Source organism: Corella eumyota, chromosome 4 (assembly GCF_963082875.1).
Source record: "Corella eumyota chromosome 4, kaCorEumy4.1, whole genome shotgun sequence".
NCBI lineage: Eukaryota > Metazoa > Chordata > Ascidiacea > Phlebobranchia > Corellidae > Corella > Corella eumyota.
The window spans coordinates 5959761-5981475 of NC_137493.1; the positions used below are offsets into that span (position 1 = coordinate 5959761).

At 28.4% G+C, this 21715-nt stretch overlaps 4 protein-coding genes across 4 annotated transcripts; 1 reads left to right on the forward strand and 3 right to left on the reverse strand.

Moving 5' to 3' along the window:
- Nucleotides 1-6475: 6475 nt before the first annotated feature.
- Nucleotides 6476-7198, reverse strand: LOC145750679 (uncharacterized). The gene is made up of 3 exons (XM_082566759.1): nucleotides 7064-7198; nucleotides 6708-6845; nucleotides 6476-6580 (listed from the first exon to the last, which is right to left on the reverse strand). The coding sequence occupies exons 1-3, from the start codon at nucleotides 7196-7198 to the stop codon at nucleotides 6476-6478; spliced, it is 378 nt and encodes a 125-aa protein (XP_082422885.1).
- Nucleotides 7199-7823: 625 nt separating this feature from the next.
- LOC145750474 (peroxisomal membrane protein PEX16-like) lies at nucleotides 7824-11596 on the reverse strand. The gene is made up of 8 exons (XM_082566516.1): nucleotides 11415-11596; nucleotides 11167-11251; nucleotides 10865-10995; nucleotides 10662-10742; nucleotides 10417-10534; nucleotides 10137-10328; nucleotides 9170-9374; nucleotides 7824-8560 (listed from the first exon to the last, which is right to left on the reverse strand). The coding sequence occupies exons 1-8, from the start codon at nucleotides 11544-11546 to the stop codon at nucleotides 8434-8436; spliced, it is 1071 nt and encodes a 356-aa protein (XP_082422642.1). The 5' UTR covers nucleotides 11547-11596; the 3' UTR covers nucleotides 7824-8433.
- A 538-nt stretch (nucleotides 11597-12134) lies between these two features.
- LOC145750103 (homer protein homolog 2-like) lies at nucleotides 12135-16518 on the forward strand. The gene is made up of 8 exons (XM_082566046.1): nucleotides 12135-12303; nucleotides 12432-12588; nucleotides 13704-13861; nucleotides 13987-14083; nucleotides 14481-14623; nucleotides 14811-14967; nucleotides 15278-15469; nucleotides 15729-16518. The coding sequence occupies exons 1-8, from the start codon at nucleotides 12299-12301 to the stop codon at nucleotides 15906-15908; spliced, it is 1089 nt and encodes a 362-aa protein (XP_082422172.1). The 5' UTR covers nucleotides 12135-12298; the 3' UTR covers nucleotides 15909-16518.
- A 377-nt stretch (nucleotides 16519-16895) lies between these two features.
- LOC145750680 (pentatricopeptide repeat-containing protein 1, mitochondrial-like) lies at nucleotides 16896-21449 on the reverse strand. The gene is made up of 13 exons (XM_082566760.1): nucleotides 21323-21449; nucleotides 21046-21189; nucleotides 20504-20631; nucleotides 20127-20267; nucleotides 19782-19949; nucleotides 19471-19620; nucleotides 19153-19262; nucleotides 18858-19065; nucleotides 18367-18600; nucleotides 17658-17939; nucleotides 17515-17590; nucleotides 17320-17450; nucleotides 16896-17075 (listed from the first exon to the last, which is right to left on the reverse strand). Exons 1-13 carry the CDS (start codon nucleotides 21447-21449, stop codon nucleotides 16896-16898), a joined length of 2079 nt encoding a protein of 692 aa, XP_082422886.1.
- Between the last annotated feature and the right edge of the window lie 266 nt (nucleotides 21450-21715).

The window sequence follows — 21715 nt, forward strand, 5'->3', positions numbered from 1 at the left end:
AAAACTAATTCAACAGAACTAATAAAAACTCCAGGTAGCATGATTGCTTTCTTAGATATGTCAGAACAAAATAAAGAAGGTTACCATCTATCTGAAGTGATACAGCAATCTATATTTGTAGCAGGCGACAACAAAATTGCAGGTAAATATCAAAAAATTGTCTGGAGAAAGATTAAAAGCTATGTTCGAGAGGATTCTTATGCTTATTTTTTTAAGAAATTAAAAAAATACATTGAACAATTTGACTATAATGATTTGCAACGAGGTAAAAAGGTTGACGTTAAGAAAGATTTATATCGTGGAATAACTCTAATTTTGTCTAAATTGTGTGTATTTACACAGCACAACTCCACTTCTTCTTTTGATATTCTTAACAATCTTTACGGTAAAAACATAATCGATGAAGAGTTTTTGCATGATCTAAAAACAGCACTTGCCATTTCTAACTACGCTCGTGGAAATAGGTATTTGAATGCAAAAAGACAAAGTGAGATGATATCCGGAAGAGGTGACATAAGAAAAACTAATGACGAATTAAGTATTTCTGCCTTAGTTCGACTTATATCGATTGGCATCAATTTTCAAACCAAATTAAAGAAAGCAATTAAACAAAAAGAAATTTACCTGTTACGATCTCGACTTGAGGAACAAGGATTTCATAAACTGTTTCAAAAAGGTAGAATACTTGCTCGTTTTGAACACAATAGTCAAGCTATAATATGCTTTAAAAGGGTTTTAAACCAAAAAATACCGTCAGATCTTTTATCTACAACAGATTTAAATTTTAGAATAGGAAAATGCTATTTTAATGATCAAAATATGACTACAGCCTTAGATTTCCTTGATAAGGCAATTATGGAATGTCGCAAACGAAAATCAGCCCACTACGCCCGAGTTCTTCAATATAAGGCAATGTGTTTAATTAAAATGGGATATCAACCAATCGTTATTCAAAATATTTTAAAAGAATCCATTGAAGTTCTTTCGTGGGTAGATACCAGTGTAGACACAGTGTATGAAACTAATTCTCTAAGAGAATCTTTAGAAGTATTAATTATGGATTGCCAAAGAAATGGTTTGTTTTTTGAAGCTTTCGAAATAGCTGTTCTTGCTGGAGATGCTGCACACCAAACTAATGATGACAAAATGGCTTTAGCTTACTTTGAAAGGGCGTTTTTATTATCGAAAGAATACCATGGAAAGGATGACATCTCTGTAGATCGTTTAAGGTTACTATATGGTTTTGCATTGTCTCATGCTGAGCTTGAAAATATTGAACAATCGTTCAATGCTTGTATAGATGCTATAAATGTAGTTTTTAATTTGTGGCATTTACCCCAAAAGAAGTCGATTAAGATTCAACTCCAAAATGGATCCCAAGATTTATCTTCATTTTGTGATAAAATTTCAAAAATATTTTCACATTGTTGCAAATTGGATGTGGATTTTTTGTACTCCAAGCGTGCTGTTTCTGATATTTTATGCATTTTGGGAAAATTTAGAGTTACCGAAAGGGATTTAGTTTTAAAACGCATGAAGGCGGAATATTCTTTAACGCAAGGAACTAATATGTTGAAGGAAGCTGACTGGGATGGAGCCAAAACCTCATTTATCACGTCTAGGCAAATTTATCTTTCCATGTATGGTCATACTGAGGGAACTGCAGATTGCGATTATTACATTGGATTGTGTTTTAAAATGAAGGGCGAACGCTAAAATGCACTACATCATTTTAATGAAGCTCTATCCAGAGGAAAAAAATTTACTGCTTTATCAAAAAAGTTGTATAACATTCTTGAAGAATGTGATTTTAAAGCAACTGAAAACCGAAAATTTGACAATATCATATTGTCCTCTATTAATAGTTTGTGTGATAATATAAAAAATGATACAGACCAATGGTTTTTTGACATGCTGTTATCGTTTTTTAAACAATCGTTTGCAGTTCGGGATATTGCTTCAAGAATAGAAATACTTGACAAGGCAGTTTTTCTTTGTGTAGACAAGAACGTTCTTACAGTTTCTCGCGTTTCATTGTTAATTGATACATACTTGACAACCCTACCTAAATTAACTGACGACATCACTGGCCCATCTGTTCTTCAAATATTTTTGATGGTCGAAGAATTATTTCTACAGTCCAAACGTGTTGACTTTATTTTCGAGAAGACCTACAAGAGTATAATGGAAGGTATGTTTTGGCATGATATGGAAAACATCACCTATGTTCGAATGATGCTTATATTAGCAAATTATCAAAGTGAAAAATCTACTAAAGAAATGACTTTAAAAACCCTTAACAAAGCCCAAACTGAGTTGAAAATGAATACAATAACAAAATCAAATTTCCAAATGTTCATTGACATCAGGTTACTCACTGCTGAAACGCAAGCCAAAATGCAATCCACTAGCGACTCTATTGCAACATTTACCGAAATTTTATGGTTTATGGATGAAAATGGTAGAAACCTTTATTCAAGCTACGATCTTAATCTTAACAAATTTGAAATTGTTCGAAGTCAGGTTGAAATTTTACCGAGTAACAAGTTGTCAGCCGCTACAATTGGGTTATTTTGTGAGTTACTTAAAGCAAATAACGAACTATCGAACAATGACAAAGTGTGGGAACTATTGCTTACTCGATGTTTACCCCATGTTGAGGTCAGCGATAAGGATACAGTAAGCAAAATGTTGTGTGCTTTAAACAAACTAGACTTTGACTCGGTTCTCTTGCTTAATGCAGCAAATTATTCTTTAAATGAAGGTTACGTGCAGAACACATTTGAAGTTATTTCCGATTTTTTAAATGCAAACACAGGTTGTCAAAGTCTAACCAACACGAAGAATGTAATGTTAAACAACATTATTAAATTCGGTTTTAAACTTAGTAGCGTGATTTCGAAATCGATAACTATAAAACAAAACAGGTCCAGCGTCATTACATTTTCTAAAAACTCATTCCGATCCGAATTTCAGAAAAATGTTTTGTGGAACTTGGGAGATCGTTTATTTCCAACATTTTTGTTTCATGAAATTTTAAGTGTGATAAACGTTTATGAGGAATTAAGGAGGGTAGGTTTGCGATTTTGTTAAAACTAGCTATAAATTTTATAAGCAAAATGCGGTTACATAAACCAATATGTTAAGTCCATTTATATGAAAACTGATATATATTTTCTCATTAATTTTAAATACAATTTCACACTCGGTTGGACACCATTAGCCGCTATTGTGCGCTTCTTTTGGATCGCCTTATCGCCTGGTCATTTCAAGTTTTTCCCTTTTTTCCAGCGTTCTTAGTCACGTGATTTGTGTTTCGCCTTTTTTGTCTTTATTTGTATCGTAACTTGGAATAATTTTAGAATTCTACTTTTAGTACGTCATATATTTAGAATACGATTCGCCCTGTTCTAACATTTCATAAATGGTCTTTAGTTAGTTTTTGTTAAAAGTAATATTGATTTGTAAGTGTTAAGCCAGTATTGTTTTTGTTAATTGTTTTTCTTGTGTACTGAATATTGAATACATTGTAGAGTATTTCAATTGTTGTATCAGTCGAGTTAGACAGTTGCAATTCTGGGCCCATTATCGGTATTATTTTTATATTAACTGAGATCAATCTGTGATCAAGGGGCGTATTTTATTCTCCGATCAACCTATTGTTGGTCACGTGGGGTATAGTTAGACAAACCCTACACAATATAACAATTGTATCGTATAGTAGCCTACTTAGACTACGTAAAGAATAATTGAGGTAAATTTGTCCATCTATCTTTTAGGTTTTTATAACTCATGTGAGAGATTGTGGAAGTCCACAACAAGTTTCTTGGTTGTACGAATCTGTTGCTGAACAGTGCAAAGTTAATAATGAGTACTCGGAATCGATTGTTTTTTATGCTGAACTGCTGGTGTACCTTAACGAAACTCAACAAAGAAGCGAAATCAAAGTGATGTCGCAACAAGTAAAACGGTAAATAAGTGTTTTATTCTAGGTGGTGTTAATATACACTGTAAGGTTATTTTGCTTTAACTTAAAAAAAAACTTTTGAACATTAAATCTGTTTCCTGTTATATTACACAAGTAATTTTGTATTTAAGTTATTTTTAATGTAAATATTTATAAAGAAGGGACTTACAAATACATTCCCGAAACGTCATTACCAAAACTTTAAAGTTTCTAGTAAAAGACTGACGACCTACTGAAAACTGATCAAAATATTAACTTTGGCTAAAATCCAAACACGTTTATAAACAGGTTGATAGATACATGTCTTTATTACTTGATGTTTATTTCGTTGAAAAATGATTCCATAGCACAAGCTCAAAACTACAAAGAGAAACTTTTCAATTCACTTTTCCCTTCTTTATCTGAAAACAACGGTAAGATTTTATTATCTAAAGTTTTTTACATTTTTTATGGGTATTCATAATAAACAAGGCATGTAACCAGAACTTCTTGCCTTAATTTAATGTTTATTTATTTATAATAATGGTAAGCATGTTTTTTAATATCAAAGTAATTTAACAACGCCTGTCGTATTTATATAATATCTTACAACCATAATTCAATGTCATATATATCTTCCTTACAGAATCTGGTTCAAACCAAACGGAGTCATACACAAAAGATGAATGGAACTCGTTTGTGAAAAAGGCTTCAGAAAAGTTATTTAGCCAGCCTACGTACGCTTATACCACTGAATACAATAAGTTGTATGACACTGGTGAAGATTTAGTAGAAAATCCGTACGAAATGGAAGAGTTAGAAGTCGAAGAAAGTGTATATGAATGTGAGTTTGGGATACCTTATGATGAATCCGATTGGAGTGATGGTATATATGAGGAGATTTCGGACAATGACACAGCGATGTGACTTATGTACCATTTGACTATGCAAAGGCCAAAAAAATATACGTAGTTTATTAAGATTTGTCCAAATTAAATTTTTGTTTATTAAATTTGCTAAATTAATAATGTCTTTGTTATATTCGACTGTCGTAACAAAACTATTTTCTCTAAATTTTATTTTGTTTATTATTTGATTTTTCCCTGCTGATTCCCAGCAGCAATTTAAAGTTGTGCTGCTATTTTTGCTAATGTATTATATTTTATTTTAATTTTCACATTTTCTGTAACTAAATCATTTTTAATTTACTAAAAAAATTTCTTCACTAAAGTTTTAATTCTGCGTGTAGCGAATGTCTTATTGTTTTATGCTATAAAATTATTGTTGACTGATTTTTGTATAGATCTTAAATTAATATATAATATAGCCCAATGTTTTTTTTAGCAATAAAAACATATCAAACGACTTGGTACGTTAAAATTTTTTATGGAAAATGTTTTTAAGTAATAAGTCGAAGTAGTCATGTAACAATGATTTACAAGGTCATTTAATTTTATTAAATTTCTTGTAAATTATTTGTAAACATTTTTTCGGTTTCAACACCTCACAAAGTAAACAATTATAATGCAACTCTAGCTAAAGAGACTTTGCCCCTGTTTGCGCAAAACTGCAATATAATGCATTAGACGAATGCAATCTTTTTAGTAAATTTTTGCAAATGTCAATACAAAATTTAACATGATTGTTTTAAAATTATAACCTACATTTTTTTGACTTAACTTATTTAAGTTAATGACACATTAGTAAAACATCTAATACTGTCATATTTCAATTTTCACAATTTCTTTAACTAAAAATCATTTTAGGGTAAGGCTACTAAAATCATTTTTTCACTAAAATTTTAGTTTTGCTTGTTGCGAATGTCTTGTTACTTTATGCTATACAATTATGGTCAACTTATTTTAGTGTCGCTTTTAAATTAATATCTTTAGCCAAATTACGATTTTAGCAATAAAAACGAATCAAACGATTTGGTATGTTAAAGATTTGTAATAAAAAATATTTCTAGTAACGTCGAAACAGTTACGCTACATTAATTTTACAAGGTCATTTAATTTTATCAAATTTACTGTTAATGATTTGTAAACACTTTTTCGGTTTCAACACCTCAAAAAGTAAACAATTATAATGCAATTCTAGCTAAAAAGACTTTGCCCAGTCTGCGCAAAACAGCAATATATACCCATTCAATGCATTAGGCAAATGCGATAGCTTTTGCAAGCGTTGATAACAAAATATAAACGACACGTCTTTTTTAAAAATATAACCTACATTTACATAACTTAACGTATTTTAGTTATTATGATACATGGTTAGTGAACTTTTTTTTACAAAATAGTATGATCTAGCTATGTTTAATTTAAGCAGTACATTTTTCAAAAAACTCAGTATTAATTATAGACTAAAAAGCTTTTCTAATTTAAAAAAAAAAATGAAACATTTTTAGTTTTTGTTAAAAATAATTTAAATTAAAAAAATCTGTATTTTTCGTACCTTTTTAAATTTATTTTATTGGACGTAAGATAGAACATTTAATTTTACAGGTTGTATTGTTAACACAGTTACGTACTATCTATCCCCTGTATACAACAGTAGGTAATGTTCACCAAAATCAGGAATTGTTGTAAAGTTATTGCACACGCTCGTGTTACAACAAAAATGACATTGTCGCACCTAAAAAATTTATATAAATGAATTGTTTATAAACAAATTAAATAAAGACGTTATTTTATTATGTAACTTATGTTAACTTAATAATAAAACATTCTAAATACAATAATTGTATTTCTGTTAAATTTACCGAAGACAACATTGCGTTTTTTCCGTAGCAAATATCAGGATTATTTTTCATGTTACTCATACAAGCTTCCCCCTGTTTACAAGATCGTTGTATACTGGTCAGGTCGTTTTTTACCTCAAACTTGATTTCGCAATACTCCTGTTGTAAAACATTTGTTAATGAGCCAAAGTTGTAAAATTTAATTCACGACTATAAGCCATTGTAAACATTATTTAAAAAAAAGAAAGTCTTGCAAACATATCCTAGTTCTTATTCATTTTTTGTCAAGTGCGCATTCGTTTAACCAATCACATAAAATGCCAATAAATACAAAGTTTACTACAATTAACATACCCGCCTTTAAAATTACAAGGTACAACAAACTGATCTCCTTCGGGATTTCCGTCGACAAATTTTCCTTCAATACAGTGTGGACGAAGTCCAGAACTACCCAACTGAAATAGTACCGCTAAACACGATCCCAACAATACCATAATTTTTCTCATAGTCATGATGCAGGTAAATAGAAATTTTTAAATTTCCCCAATAGACTTGCTTTAAGTTATGACATTTTTGATCTACTCTTGCCAATATATAGCCTAACATAATGGTGATCAACAACATTTTTCTAAGTAAAAATCTAAAAAACAAGCATACGTCGGATTAAATTTACTTTTCCAATAATTAACAGAAAATATAATCAATCTGCTGATTTTATTTTAACTTTTAGTAATTTTTCAGTAATAAGGTTCAATGTAGTTGTTAAAAAAGTATTTCGATAAACAAATTTTTAAACGTTAAATAACAAGTTGTTGACAACGAATTTACAAGAAATGTCTACATTTCTTTTAATTATTTATTAAATTCGTTTCCTGAAATCATAAACCAAAACCAATCATTTAAAATAACATACTGTAAAGGGCCAGTGGCAATACCACAAATGTTAATTTTTGATGTTATGCTATTTGAAACAAACAAAACAAATTTTTATTAAAATCTAAATCTGTCATTAAAACAGACTACATTTTTTTTATTCTTTAAAAAATTTATTTGATTCTTGGGAATTTTTTTTTTTTTTAATTTTGTTTATTTTCAACATTCGAGTATTGTTGTAATTGCGCACACTTATGTTACAACGACAATAAACTTGCCTTACCTTAAAAACATAAATAACAACTTATGTTTATTAATGCAAGCATTAATAAACAATGTTATTATGTGTAGGCTAAAAACTCTCCTGTAAAAAATTGGTACGATATCAAAAAGTTAGAAGCCAAAGAATTGAAAGCACAGCACAATTACTACCGAATTATTTTAAGGCAAGAAAATAAAAAAGGTTGACGGTTTTATGCCTTAGCCTAAGACAAACCTAAAGAAATATTTTTTGTGTTCGTTTATTTTAATAGAATAAAATTTTCGCGTTGTATCGACGGATCAGCAGATAAACTCATAGTTGAGCTTACAAGTTTAAATAATTCCATATTTCAATAATTTTACCTTTGAAGACTCACAAATAAATGTCTAATTTTTTATCAGTTTATATTTACAAAAAGATTTCGAAAAATTAAAAAACAAAAAAAACATGATTTTTACATTATTTTAAAATGGAATGACCATTTTACAAAAATTAACTTGAAATAAAATTTCGTCGAAAGATATTGAAAAACACAAATTGCTGTTTAACAATTCTTAAACATTTTTAACACAATAAAATTGATATTGGAAAAATTTTTCCCAAATTCAGGATTTACTCTGCCCAGGTGTAGAAGTAAACTTTCTGCCATGCAGGTAGATACTGGCTGATGGGGGTTAAAATATAGTGAGCCAGAGGAAGATTTGTTGACAGATATTGGATAACCTGCATTATTTTGGGCCTAGAAAAATATAAGCAAAATTTATAGAATTGGCAGCGTGGTGTAGTGGTAAGAACTCTTGCTATACCACACATGAGGTCGTGGGTTCAATCCCCACTGATCTCATGCTGTAGCGCCCTTGAGTAAGGTGCTATAAACGGTATGAACTCCTGCGGAGCCAGCACTTAATCAGCAGCATAATTACCGGGCAATTATAGTCTCTATAATATCCCAAATTGCCACAGGCAACTCGAGACTGGGTCGGAGTAACTTATGTTACTCTATGTTTAAGTAGTGCATTCGACTTTCCCACATCGAGGATAAAGATATATACAAAAAAAAAAAAAATTGATAAAATTTTGAATTCATCTCATACTAGTACCTAGTTAAGTGTATTACCTAATATTCTAAGTTCATAACCTTTATGAGGAAACTTACATATAAAAATTTAAAAACCTAATATTTAAAAAAATAATATTCATACCAAAAAAACAAATTTTAGAAATGTCTGAAAAAAATGCCCTTTATTTTTATCATTAGACTTATAATATCATTCACTATGTCTTACAATCTTTTACAAAGTAGATTATTTATAATTTTATCATATTTAAATTAGACTAGTCTTCTTACCCGGTATAGTTATCATATATTGGAGTTCTTAACAAATATAGAATTATATTTGTGTAGCGTCGGCGTAGTTCTTTTTGCTCAGCTGTGTTGTAGGGTTTTGCAGTTTTGTTTGTTCTTTGTAAAAGGGCATGCGATGATGTGTCAGTTACCAATGCAGTCAACCATGGAATAGTTGATTTGGTTCCAAAAACCCCAACACTTAATACTAACAATAAAAATTTATTTATTTACAAAATATTTCATAAAATTCAGATAAAATTCGTAAAAGAGTTTTTTGTCCTTTTTTGCAATTTAAGTATTTATTTTAATTTTAAGGGGATGATTTTTAAATTTATTTGGTATAAGCTAACACGAACTGCCAGACTAATGCGAGAAAAGTGTAACTTGAACCAAAAACTTTTCATAATTTAATGCCTTGATTAGACTACCACAATGTAGCATTCTAAGTTAATATTAAATAATTTTTAAAACTTTTCAAGGCTTCCCAAAATGACAGTTTTTTGTTTGCTATGATAACAAATGATCACCTTAATAGTAAGTTAATAATTTAGTGGATTAACAAGATGTTATCTGCATGAAATATATGGTAGGTAAACAACAATGAGAACAATATCAGCAATTACTTAACATATGTTGGATAGATCATTTACAGTGTTAATACTAACAGTAGAATCCCAATCTACTATGGTATAACAACATACATCCAAATAAATATCAAAAAAACATTTCAACAATTTCTTCTTTATATATGATATACATAAATAAATGTCCAAAACTTTAAAACAAGAAAACTGGCATTTGTTGAGCAGATAAACGATTATGGGTATATATTAGTTGCAAAGTGCGAAGAAACTATACTATGATAAATAAAAATCAGCCCATAGACTGAGAAAATGACAAGTTTTCTTATATATAAAAATTATCCAATTATATTTTATGATAAAACACTAATATTAATAATACTTACGGTGAATAAGTGGACGACAGGCATGTAAATATTCACCAATACTTTCGCTTCCGCTTAGGAGCGTTGGAGGCAGTGTCATAACCCCATCCGGTCTCATGTCAGCATACACATCCTCATCATTCGGAGGAGCCCATTTTTTGGAGGAGGATGCAAGAGTATGCATCTTATGACCACTACGAGGCCCAGTGTAAACTTAATTATCAATAAATAATTGATATGAGTAGCTGACATACATGACACATTTTGCTTTAAAATATGAATAATTTTACTTAGTATTTACCCGATGGTTCATTATTTTCTGTTTGGGATTCAGCAGCGAATGAAGTTAAGGATACAACTGGATTTTGATATTGGATTCCAGATTTGAACAGGAAGAGCAATATACATCGCAAAATTGTCTTTTGACAAATTTTATGTCAAAACACAACGCAATCAGTTAGTAAAAAAAAATGAAAAAATTTTAAACACAGAAAATTTAAAATCCAACCAAAAATGTTATCTAATATAGTTTTTATTGATGTGTACCTTGATTAAAGAAATAATTACTATGACTGCCCATCTTGCACCCGGACCTCCAATTCTGTTTGCAGATAATTCAAGAAATGCCTACATTTATAAATTGCAACAAATTTTCAAAATTTTTAAAGATTTTTTACAAAATTACTATTTCATATATCGCAAAGTCAAAACACACATTGATGTTTTTTATTGTAACAAAACAAAAATACCTGGGAAAACTCAGTAATTATAAGAACTTGTTTCATCATTGAAACTAGTTTATTGTCATCAAGAACAGTTCCTTTGCCACCTCGAATAATTCTTAAATTTGCATATGCAAATAAATTACATGCTGATGTAACTTAACAAAAAATAACAAATAATACAACAGTTGTCAAAAAAAAAATTAAAAACATTTATAGTAATAATGATTAAATAGGAATTTACATTAATCTTTATTTAGCTTAAGTTACATATGTATTTTTAATGAACACAAGGATAAAGACAGACAGAAGTTATAAATTAAGCTTACGAAGCTCAGAAACGAATATGGAATTTTCATAATTTCGTGATATTGCTTCAAACACATATGATGAAGTTTTAATAAAGTTTTCAATCTAAAAAAAATTGTTTAGGTTCTTAAATTTTTTTGTCTAAAATAGCAAAAAATTACATAAAAATTTACACCTTGCCAGTAAAATAAATTTCGTTTTATTGTATAAAACTATTAATGAATTTATCTAAAAATTGTAACTTTATATGATTTCTATTGAAGTTTACCTTGGCAATAGATTCCGGATTATTCGAGACAAAATTGATGTAAGCAGTTTTAACGTCTTTTAACTTAGTCGATAGTTTATCCACACCAGATCTCATTACTTCCTTTATTCTATTTGAAGGTGAATCGTCCATATTTGTAATTAAAAAATCTAGCTTATTTTTTTGCAAATCGATTGCAACATGCGCGCTTTTCAAAAACAAATTATTTGTGTAAATAGGACAGGGGTTGTGATATTTTTGCGATTAATTCGTGGCGCGTGAATTTGTGACGCGGTAGAAAAATAAATTATTAATAGGATAAATTTAAACAAGTGAATTAAATACCTTCGTTGCTAGCAAAAAATAAAAAAATACTATGAAGTATTTATTTAAGGTGGATAGTAGTATTTTTTTAAATAATTTTTAGACTACGAAATAGTACAGCAACAGCGTTAACAGAACAGCAAAAAGTTATTTGCAACATCAGCTGGTTGTATTGCACGACTTGCAGACTTGAGGAACTAATGAAAGGTTTCCTGTTTTTACAACTTATATTTTGTCTGTTGTAAGTTTGTAGAAAGTAAGAAATTGTTGTCCTTTTTTTAAACGAAGCGTATTTCAACTTTTGCATATATATAACAGTATAACGATAAACGATAAAACATAAATTGTTTAATTAGTAAATCGCCCAATTGAAAGATAGATAACATAATAACATTAACTTTTCTTATAATAGGGGTTAGAAAATCTATTGTTAAAATGATTCCTTTATAAATGTTTAAACGGAAAAGAAATAACTAACTATGTTCATCTAATGAAATAAGGCCAACAGGCTGACAGAACTTTAAAAAAGAAATAAGAAAATACTTCAGATTATTTAAACCAAAAATTGCATCAAATTTAAAATGGGGTAAGCTTGTTTGTATGTTTTGTATTGTAAATTTGTTACTATCTGTTCAAAAACTGTTTTTTTTGTGAAAAGGATAGTGTTACAATTAAATTAAGATATGTATTAAAATCTTGAAATTTGATTTTTAGAGAAGTACCCATTTTTACAACCAAGGCCCATGTTTTTGTTATTGACCCCGTAACAAAAAAGTCATGGATACCATCAAGTAGTTCTTCAGTGCCAGTTAATTTCTTTTTTGATTCATCTCGACAATCTTACCGAATAATCAGTGTGGATGATTCAAAGGTAAAATAATATCTTTTATCTTATTTTTGATTGTTTGGGTACCTTCATTTACTTTTTGTTTTGGTCTATGCTAAAACTAAAATTTATGTTTTTTGATAATGTGTATAATACAATTTTCAACATATCAACTTAAAAAAATAATTAATAATTTATGCCTACAATTTATATTTAATTTGGATTTTAGTAATTCCTTGCCGATTTTACTTAAATTACAACAATATCATGTATTATTGCATGTTAGTTAAATTAAATTTTTGTGCCAAAAAGTATTTTTTCAAGTATAATATATATAAATATATTTTATTAAAATGTGGTATTGTTCTATGCGACACTAACGGTCAGATAGTTTAATCTTTGTATACTGATCATAATTAAAGATAAATTTAAATTATTAAACATTGTCTAAAAAATTAAGTAGTAGGATATATATAACAATGTATTAAATTTTTTTTAATGTACACAATGCTTTGTTATGTGAGTGCATTAAAGGTTGCATGACTCCAACTGCTGGGTTGGCCCATGAATAATTTATGGAACATGTTTCTGTGCATAACCTACTTTTGTTGTTCATTCTTTTCAAAAAAATATTTTCACTACATATTCATGATTATTATTCTATTAAAAATATGCCATTGTTTGTGAATGAACATGAATTTATTCGGTTTTTCCAGCAAACTAAATTTTTTTGTTAAAATACATACTATACATATATATATTTACAATATGTTAAATTTTGAAATTAAAAAGATTTGAATTCATATTTATTTGAAGATTTTTTGTGAAAACACATATACAAAATTTAAACACATAGGCCCGTACAATAGTGATCATTATATTTAAAACAAAAATTGACCAAAAATATTTAAGTTTTAACTTTTTTGATGATAAGGCTCATTGCATTTCTATAAATTTACAAAACCGAATGGCTATAGCAACAAGTTGATCAGAATTTTTATTAATGTCACCGGTGACTAATTAAACTATTGCCTGGCGACTAAATTAGCAAATTGTTCAAAGTTTTTTGTTTACCTAGTTTTAAAACTATAAAGATTTATTTGACTTGCCTGATTTTAAACCACATTTTTTGTATAATTTTTTTTCAAATTTTTTTAAAGGCTATTATCAATAGTACGGTAACCAAGGATATGGCATTTACCAAAACCTCTGCTAAATTTGGACAATGGGCCGATTTAAGAGCCAACACTGTGTATGGGTTGGGATTTGCTTCTGACCTGATGCTATCACAGTTTTCTGAACAATTTGAAGAAATAAGGTAACACAACACCTGTGTTAAATACAAACCTTAAATTTTGCAAATACTAATACCCAATAAAATATATATAAAATGTTTTGTTACTTATATGTGTTAAAATTTTTAAATTTTTTGTTTGATCATAGGGATAGAGCTAGAGATCTAAAAGAACAAAATGAATCAAAAACCAATGGAACCTCAAATGCCAAAGAAAATAACACAAAAAACACAGGAAAAAGAGATGTAATTAATTATGTTAATTTATTATTTATGCACAACTTAAATTATTAAAGGTCTTAACCATTTTTTTGTTGGGTTAATACATCTAAATTGTCCCTTTGAATATTTTGCAAAAAGGTATAGCAGAGCTTCGAACTTTACAATCAATATTATTGACTATTTTCCATCCCAAGAGAATAACTTGAAGACTTCATATACCTCTCTATAGAATGTTCTACTTTTTAATGTCCTAATGAATAATACTCTGAATTCATAAATAGAATTATTGCAAAAAATAGATTAAAATTCTAATTAGACAATATTTTGCAAAATTCTTTTGTAATATGTTGTTGTTAAATACCAATTTATACCAATTGTATATATACATTATGAATAAAAATTATCATTTTTATGTGTACAGGAACCTATCTTATCGCATGAAGGAGAGGAAGAACTGTTGAGCAGTTCAGCTTCTGATGACAGTCGTTCCACAGCACAAAGTGTTAACGAACTTAAAAGTTTAAGATTTCAAAACGACAGATTAAAACTTGCTCTTGCGCAAAGGTTTTATTTTTTGAAATTCTATTTTTGTCTTTTAATGAAAGTCATTACGTTATTAGTGTAAGACTTATTTTACATTCTAAAAAATAAATTGAAGATTGTTGATGTATTCAAATAAGGTTTATTTCACTATTGTTATACTTTGTCACTACATACAACGAAATGCTAAATTTAGTATTTTATAATTTAGCACAGCAAATTCTAAAAAATGGGAAACAGAGTTGCAAGCCTTAAAGAACACTAACTCCAGATTGACAACTGCACTTCAAGAATCGATGTCTAACGTTGATCAGTGGCATAGACAACTTAATATGTGCAAGGACGATAATGAAAAATTAAAGAAAAAGGTAAATACTAAAGTTTGATTTATTTTATATTAAATTTTCTATAATGTCAGAACATATATTAAACTATTTTTTTTAAACTATAAATTTAAAAAATAAAAAAAAAAAATACTTTTTTTTTTGTTTTTTTGCCCATTGATAAAAGTAAATAATAAATACGATATACAATTAATATTACAACAATGCAACGGGAAAAAAATGACAAAATCAATTTAAAGATTTAAAACATGCCAAAAGTGGTAATGTTTACAAAGATTTTATAGTATATTATTTGCATGTAGGTAAAAACGTCTTTAATATTTGTATATTTAAGGTTAATGACATGGAGATGGAGTCCTCCAAGGGAATGCAGTTAAACGATCAACTTAGCGAACTTAAAAATGATCTCGAACGTTTACAAAACGAGAACACAGAAAAGTCCCAAGAATGTAACATGTTGCAACAAAGAGTTGGAATTTTGACTGTTATCGAGAAACAACATAATGAATGTGCTCCAAGACTAAAGGTATTGTACCATTTGTAAGACATAAACTAGTACCATATTAATATTAACTTAACATATTAGACCAACCTATTATATATCCATATTTTAGATGTCTGCTTCAAGACCTAATTATAGATTAACTTTTGTTATCCCAACCTAGTTTCGAGTTGACATGTGCTATGTTGCCCAATAAATAATATGAATTTTGGTATTCAAACAAAGAGGGTGCAACCCCATTTTTGACATAATAATTAACACGTTTCTTGTTTTTTTGATGCAGAAAGCTTATGATGAAAACTTTCAGCTAAAGGATCGAATTAGTAGCATGGACGAAAAGTTGATGTCCTTATCACGTGACAAAAACCGACATACAATGGAAGCACAGTCTTTACTTTCACAGATTGCTGGCCATCTTACCGATATTACTGAAGTCACACAAAAACTTCAATCTGCTTTATAAACTAGCTGTGCGCCGAGATTGCTTTTGTATTTTATCCAACATTTTTTAAACTTAAATTTTTGCCTACTCTTGTCAGCATGCCATTTTTCAAAGATAAAGGGTGCTTTTATTTTTTTTCATAATATTGCGACTGCTCTTAAAAATTTGTATCATAATTCGAAAAACATGTATTCAGAGTTTATCTGTAGTACTTTTCGATTCTGTATATTCAATCATATTGCTAAAGCTGGTTTTATATTTTCTTGCTGTTGCTTTTAAACTTTACATACCTGCCAGCATATTATTTTAGCTTTTTTATTCTAATCATATTTTTGTTACTCGTTGAATGTGTTTGTTCCATATAAATATATATATCTTGTTGCACTAAAATAACTTCATTACAACTATTTATATATTGCTTATTCTTCAATGAACACAAAATATTCACGCGCTTAATTAATATTTTACCTGCCAGCTTCAAGTAGAAATTGTTACCTTGTTTTACCTAACTCTTCAAAAAAATATATATTAAAATATCTATTATCCTACTTCTTCATATAGTAGTAATTATTAACTCTTTAATGCTCGTTGTAAAAATTAGTTTTTTAGCTTAGTGTTTGTTATTTACACATGTGTATGTCGTTCATTAAAAAGAGTCATGCATTTATATTAAAAAAACATTTTTGCTAATTCATTGTTTTTCTTCACATGCATTTATAGAACAGAAACTGTGAAAGGTCCTAATTATAATTTCAGTATTATATTTCAAATAATTCTTTTAACCTATTAAGAATAAAACAGGTAGTCTACCAAATACTTCAAATAAAGGGTAGGAAAAAGTTGTGGCAATGTTGTATTAGGAAACATGGTGTTGACCCCCCCCCCCAAAAAAAAAAACAACATACCTTAAAAATATACAAATAGCAAATGCTAAATATTTATATATATTAATACATCCAAAGACAATTATACCAAAATCCAACATTAAATGGTATTAAAATCAATAACCTAATCATTTAAAAAACTTTGAGATTGAATTGAGGTCGTCTCTTTTTTTAAGTCCACTGGTTGATACAATTTATCAAGTTGACCGATCTCTTTTTTCACATGAGTTTCTTTTAACCATGTAGAATAGTTTTTGCGAAATGTGTTTAGCCTTTTTTCAATTTTTTCATCATATTTTTTCCACTAAAAAGGATGATTTGAAGCAATAAAAATACAAAGTTATTAACTTATTAATATAAATTTAATAATTCCTGATGAGGGCTAACCAACAACTTTCCTTGTAAAATTAATATTCAGACTATGTCATCAAGTTAAATATTATTAACATGCCATTTTGTTAACCAGCATAGGCAACACAGGTTTTAGTGATTTTACAAAAAATTACTAAATATTGTAGGAATATTAATATTTAATTTTTGTTACGTACTCTATTGTAACCTTTGGGCCACGCTGCTGCAGTTTCCAAAATAGATACAAGCCTTTCATTTGCAGTAATATTCCTTGCCTTCAACTCATCAATTAAGTAAGACAGGTAGAAATAATCAGGATACATAACACCTTAACAAGAAAAATATTTGAAAATAGGACTGATAATTGTTTAGAGAACAGTAGGTTTATTTACCCTGACTATAAAAGTTTGCTTCACTTCTTAAAGCAGCATTGACAAGAGTATGGAAAATAATCACATCAGGAACAACCTAAAAAAATTCAAAATACATTGTTTATTATATTTTAATTTATAGGCGTCAAATAATTGCTATGTACCTGTTTTTCTGCGAGAGTTTTCAAAAACCTTTTTCCCTCGCTATATGTGGTACAAGTCAAAGCATATATGCACCATGTTCTATAGTTTGGTGTCAAGTTTTTGGACTCCATTCGCTCCAATATTTCTCTGGCTTCTTCAAATTTTCTTCTCAAACATCTTCTATGCATTATGCAGTTGTAAAAATCAGTGTCTAGCTCAGATTTTAGTTTCTCAGCAACTAACATTAATTTATTCTCTTCCTCAAAAGATGGAGGTAGACTTTTTGCCAATATAGAGTATATCTAAAATATTTATAAATTGTATTAATCTATAAAATCTTCCGTTTCAAATTTTTTGTTTTATAAAATATATATATTAAGCACATGGTATTGCTAGACATCATGGTGTGATGATATGGAACTGACTTTTATACATAAGGTCCTTGGTTAATTTGCAATGCTTTCATGCTGAACAAGCCTTTATTAAGGCACTATATACCATAAACTAATGTTCGTTTAAAAACAAACAGCAGTTTAATTGTTTTAGACCAATAGTACCTTAAAGTCAACTCAAGAATAGCTTGAGATACCAAATGCTACCCCATGTTTTAGCCAAAAGGTTGATTTTTTCACTTACAGATAAATAAATACTAAAAAAATAGATTTAAATTCATTTACGGATATTTAAATATTAACATTTTATAAAATATAATTTATTAAATAAACTTGCCCTAATAGAAGCTGGGATTTTATTTTTTTTCATTAGTTTTAATATTCCATCCACTCCACCAATCAGTTGTAATCTGTGGGATGGTTTTGAACAATCTCCAATTGACACGATTCCACTTTTATTAAGATTTTGGATGGGTAGAAGTAAGTTGGGAACAGGGGTGTTTTTGGTAACAACTTCACTTTTATTGGTTTTAGATGTTGTAGAATTTGATGTGGCAGTTTCAGAAGTATTCTTTATAAAATACATTGTTGTTTAATATGTTTATATTGGCACAAGATAGTAAAAATCTACAATATTTTACAAAACTGTTATGATTCAAAAATTTGCCAAATTCCAGAACCCAATAAAAAATAATTTATACATTTAAAACCTAAATTTATAGAGAACTGTGTATAACACAGGTAATTTTAATGCTTCAAATCAAATATGTATATAATAAAAACATTATCTTTTTTTATAATTTAACAAAATTAAATAATGTTTATTACCTCAAACTGTGACACCTTCTCGGTACTTGTATCATCAATTTCTTTAACATCAAAACCTTCCAGTTTTAAAGGCTCTGTAGGTTTTTCTTCTACCAATTTGTTAGGGTTAGGCAACGATTCTTGACCTTTTAGCCAACGGAATTGACGCACATGTGTTGACAGAAAATCTTCATATTTTTTCATATCAGAATTTTCAGACAGCAACAATCTAAACACATGTTAAAAAAAAATCTAATGAAATGTAGTTATTAAATAAATTGTAAACAAAAAACAATTAATATACAATTAGTTAAACCTGGTTGCTTGTTCGGAGTTTCCTAACCCACATTTGTACATCACACCTAAAAAATCCGTCAAAAACTTTCCCCTAGGTTTTACACCCATAAGTACCATGTTTCTCCATACCTGTTATATCATTTATATATATTAAAGTTGGTAATAACCCAAATTAAAATATGTTAACACATTAAAATTGAATTAGCAAAAAATAAATAATAAAAATTCAAGCCTTAAATTATACCTATTTTTGCTGTAAAGACCATCAGAGCTTTAGATAAAAAATTTTAGACGAATGCTTTATCAACATATTTACTTTTATTCATTATTTTACTACCTGGATAGCATGAAGAAATCCAGTTTCTCTATCTTTTCTACAACTCATTAGCAAGAAACTAAAAGTATATGAATCAGGTTCACCACCAGCTGCAATTGAATCCCGAAAAACTTCGAAAGTTTCTTTCAATGTTCCGTGTTTAGCATATGCCTTTAATTAGAAAAAAAAAAAAAAAAAAAGCATATGCCTTTAATTGAAAAAAAAAATTAATTTTAGCACAATGTAATAACTAAATAAAACACTTTTACATAGTATTTTAAACATTATACATATATTTGAAATCTAAAATACCATACTTATTTTTTCCCTACCTTTATCATTGCATTATAACTCATTCTATTAAGTAATATTTTGTTTTCCTGAAGTTTTTTTCTTAAAGCTTTTGCCCTTATAAAATCTTTACTTGAATTGGAATTAGCAACACAATTAAACAAGGCAGTGTAACAAGAAGGAGAAGGCTCCAAACCGTATTCCTTTAACTAAAAAAGATTTTAAAGTAATATTTAACTATATAAGATTTTATCTAAATCATGTTTTTTTTTTAAAATAGGGTTAATAGGTCTGTTAAAACAAACAACAAGTAAATGCTGTTAAAAATCTAATAAAGCGTTTTACTAAGACAAGACATAATTTTCTTAAACTAAAAGTGTAAATACCTTTTTATAAAGCCCGAATGCCTTCTCAGTGTGCCCAATTTTACTTAAAGCTCCAATTACAACACTAAAGTTCCACTCTTCTGGATCCACTCTTTCTTCTTTTAACATCCGTACTTCAAGCATCTCAACACACTCAAAAACCTTAGGAAATTTTTAATTATAATTTTTTTTAATAAACTGAGCTAGCATGTGCTATACAATTAACATAGTTGTAAAAATTGAAAGAAAATTTATACATTATTGATGTTAAAAACAGGACAATAGTTATTCTTAAATTAGTGACTCGACTGGATTATGAAATATTTTTTTTTTCATTCATTTTTAGAAATTGTTTTTTATTATTAATTTTTTTCCAATATTACCTAAAATTGCTTTACCTTCTTTTGCCGAGCTAGTTTTCTACATTGCAAGTGAAACCAATATGGGGTATTTCTTCTACTTCTCCTTGGTGCAGGTTCATTATTATCCTCTGCAAATTCTTGCTGAAATTTAAACACTTCAACATCTATTAAAAATCAAATACAGAATTTAATACAGTAATAACAGTTATTAAATTCATTTCAAAAAGAACAACTTGAATTTAGTAAATTTATTTAAAGAATTGAATAAAATTGTATTTTAATTAAAAAAACAAATGTGCTACAAATTTTATTATTATTTTTTATTTTTTTTATTTTGTTTTAAAAAGTAAATAATAAATATGATGTACAATAAATATTACAACAATGCGATGGGAAAAAATGACAAAATCAATTTAATGATTTAAAACATGTCAAAACTATTAATGTTTACATAAAGATTTTAAGTATGTTATGGCATGGTCACCAAACCCAATTATATATAAACAATCTAAAAATTATATACACAATCTGACAATATATAATGTTATCCAGTGCATTAGGTTGTTAAAAATATTTACTATGTTCTTTAGCAATTTCCCCAAATACATCACCATCTTCCTTAATTTTAATTTCAGGTTTGTCAAATTCTTCAATGTCTTTATTATAAAACTTTCGAGAATAAAAAATATTTGTTGTAGCTGGCTGTAACAATGGCTTGAAATCTGCAAAATTTTTACACACAAATATGCTTATTGTAACAGAAAAGTATTCAAAGGTAAATACTGACATAAATTAACAAAGTTGTACTATCAACTATCATCACTGTCAATCATAACAAATAAACTTTAAACATACCACTTAATATAGTAAATTGGCGTTGTATATTGTGTTTAGCACGATAGTGCTTTATTATTGAAATTCTTTGACGCCACAGCAACGTACAAGTTCGACAAACCGGTTGAAATGTAAAACTTCTGTTCATAATTTTAATTTACTTTCGTTTATGAAATATCAAAACAATAACACGTGTTTTGTTAACTCTGAAAATAATATCACGTGAAATCACTCAAGCATTCTAACCTAGGTTTTTAACTTGTCCCCAATGAAATCACATAGTCAAAGATTTATTCACTATTAATAAAAAAATTGGAAATTCACAGCGAATCAACCCATTTTAGCTACATTTTTGACAATTTAAGGTTACCTTTTTTAACGTAGAAAATAGGTAATATGCTTTTTAATACCAAA

Coding starts and splice junctions, on each gene's coding strand:
- LOC145750679 (XM_082566759.1), bottom strand. CDS start 7,198: ATGACTATGAGAAAAATTATGGTATTGTTGGGATCGTGTTTAGCGGTA. Junction 6,846..7,063: donor CCGAAGGAGATCAGTTTGTT/GTACCTTGTAAT, acceptor GTTTTACAACAG/GAGTATTGCGAAATCAAGTT. Junction 6,581..6,707: donor AAAACGCAATGTTGTCTTCG/GTAAATTTAACA, acceptor TAAATTTTTTAG/GTGCGACAATGTCATTTTTG.
- LOC145750474 (XM_082566516.1), bottom strand. CDS start 11,546: ATGGACGATTCACCTTCAAATAGAATAAAGGAAGTAATGAGATCTGGT. Junction 10,996..11,166: donor CATATTCGTTTCTGAGCTTC/GTAAGCTTAATT, acceptor TTTTTTGTTAAG/TTACATCAGCATGTAATTTA. Junction 8,561..9,169: donor ATATATGATAACTATACCGG/GTAAGAAGACTA, acceptor ATATTTTTCTAG/GCCCAAAATAATGCAGGTTA.
- LOC145750103 (XM_082566046.1), top strand. Junction 14,624..14,810: donor AAACTTGCTCTTGCGCAAAG/GTTTTATTTTTT, acceptor TTTATAATTTAG/CACAGCAAATTCTAAAAAAT. Junction 15,470..15,728: donor AATGTGCTCCAAGACTAAAG/GTATTGTACCAT, acceptor TTTTTGATGCAG/AAAGCTTATGATGAAAACTT.
- LOC145750680 (XM_082566760.1), bottom strand. CDS start 21,449: ATGAACAGAAGTTTTACATTTCAACCGGTTTGTCGAACTTGTACGTTG. Junction 20,268..20,503: donor AACTAGCTCGGCAAAAGAAG/GTAAAGCAATTT, acceptor AAATTTCCTAAG/GTTTTTGAGTGTGTTGAGAT. Junction 17,076..17,319: donor GGCCCAAAGGTTACAATAGA/GTACGTAACAAA, acceptor CATCCTTTTTAG/TGGAAAAAATATGATGAAAA.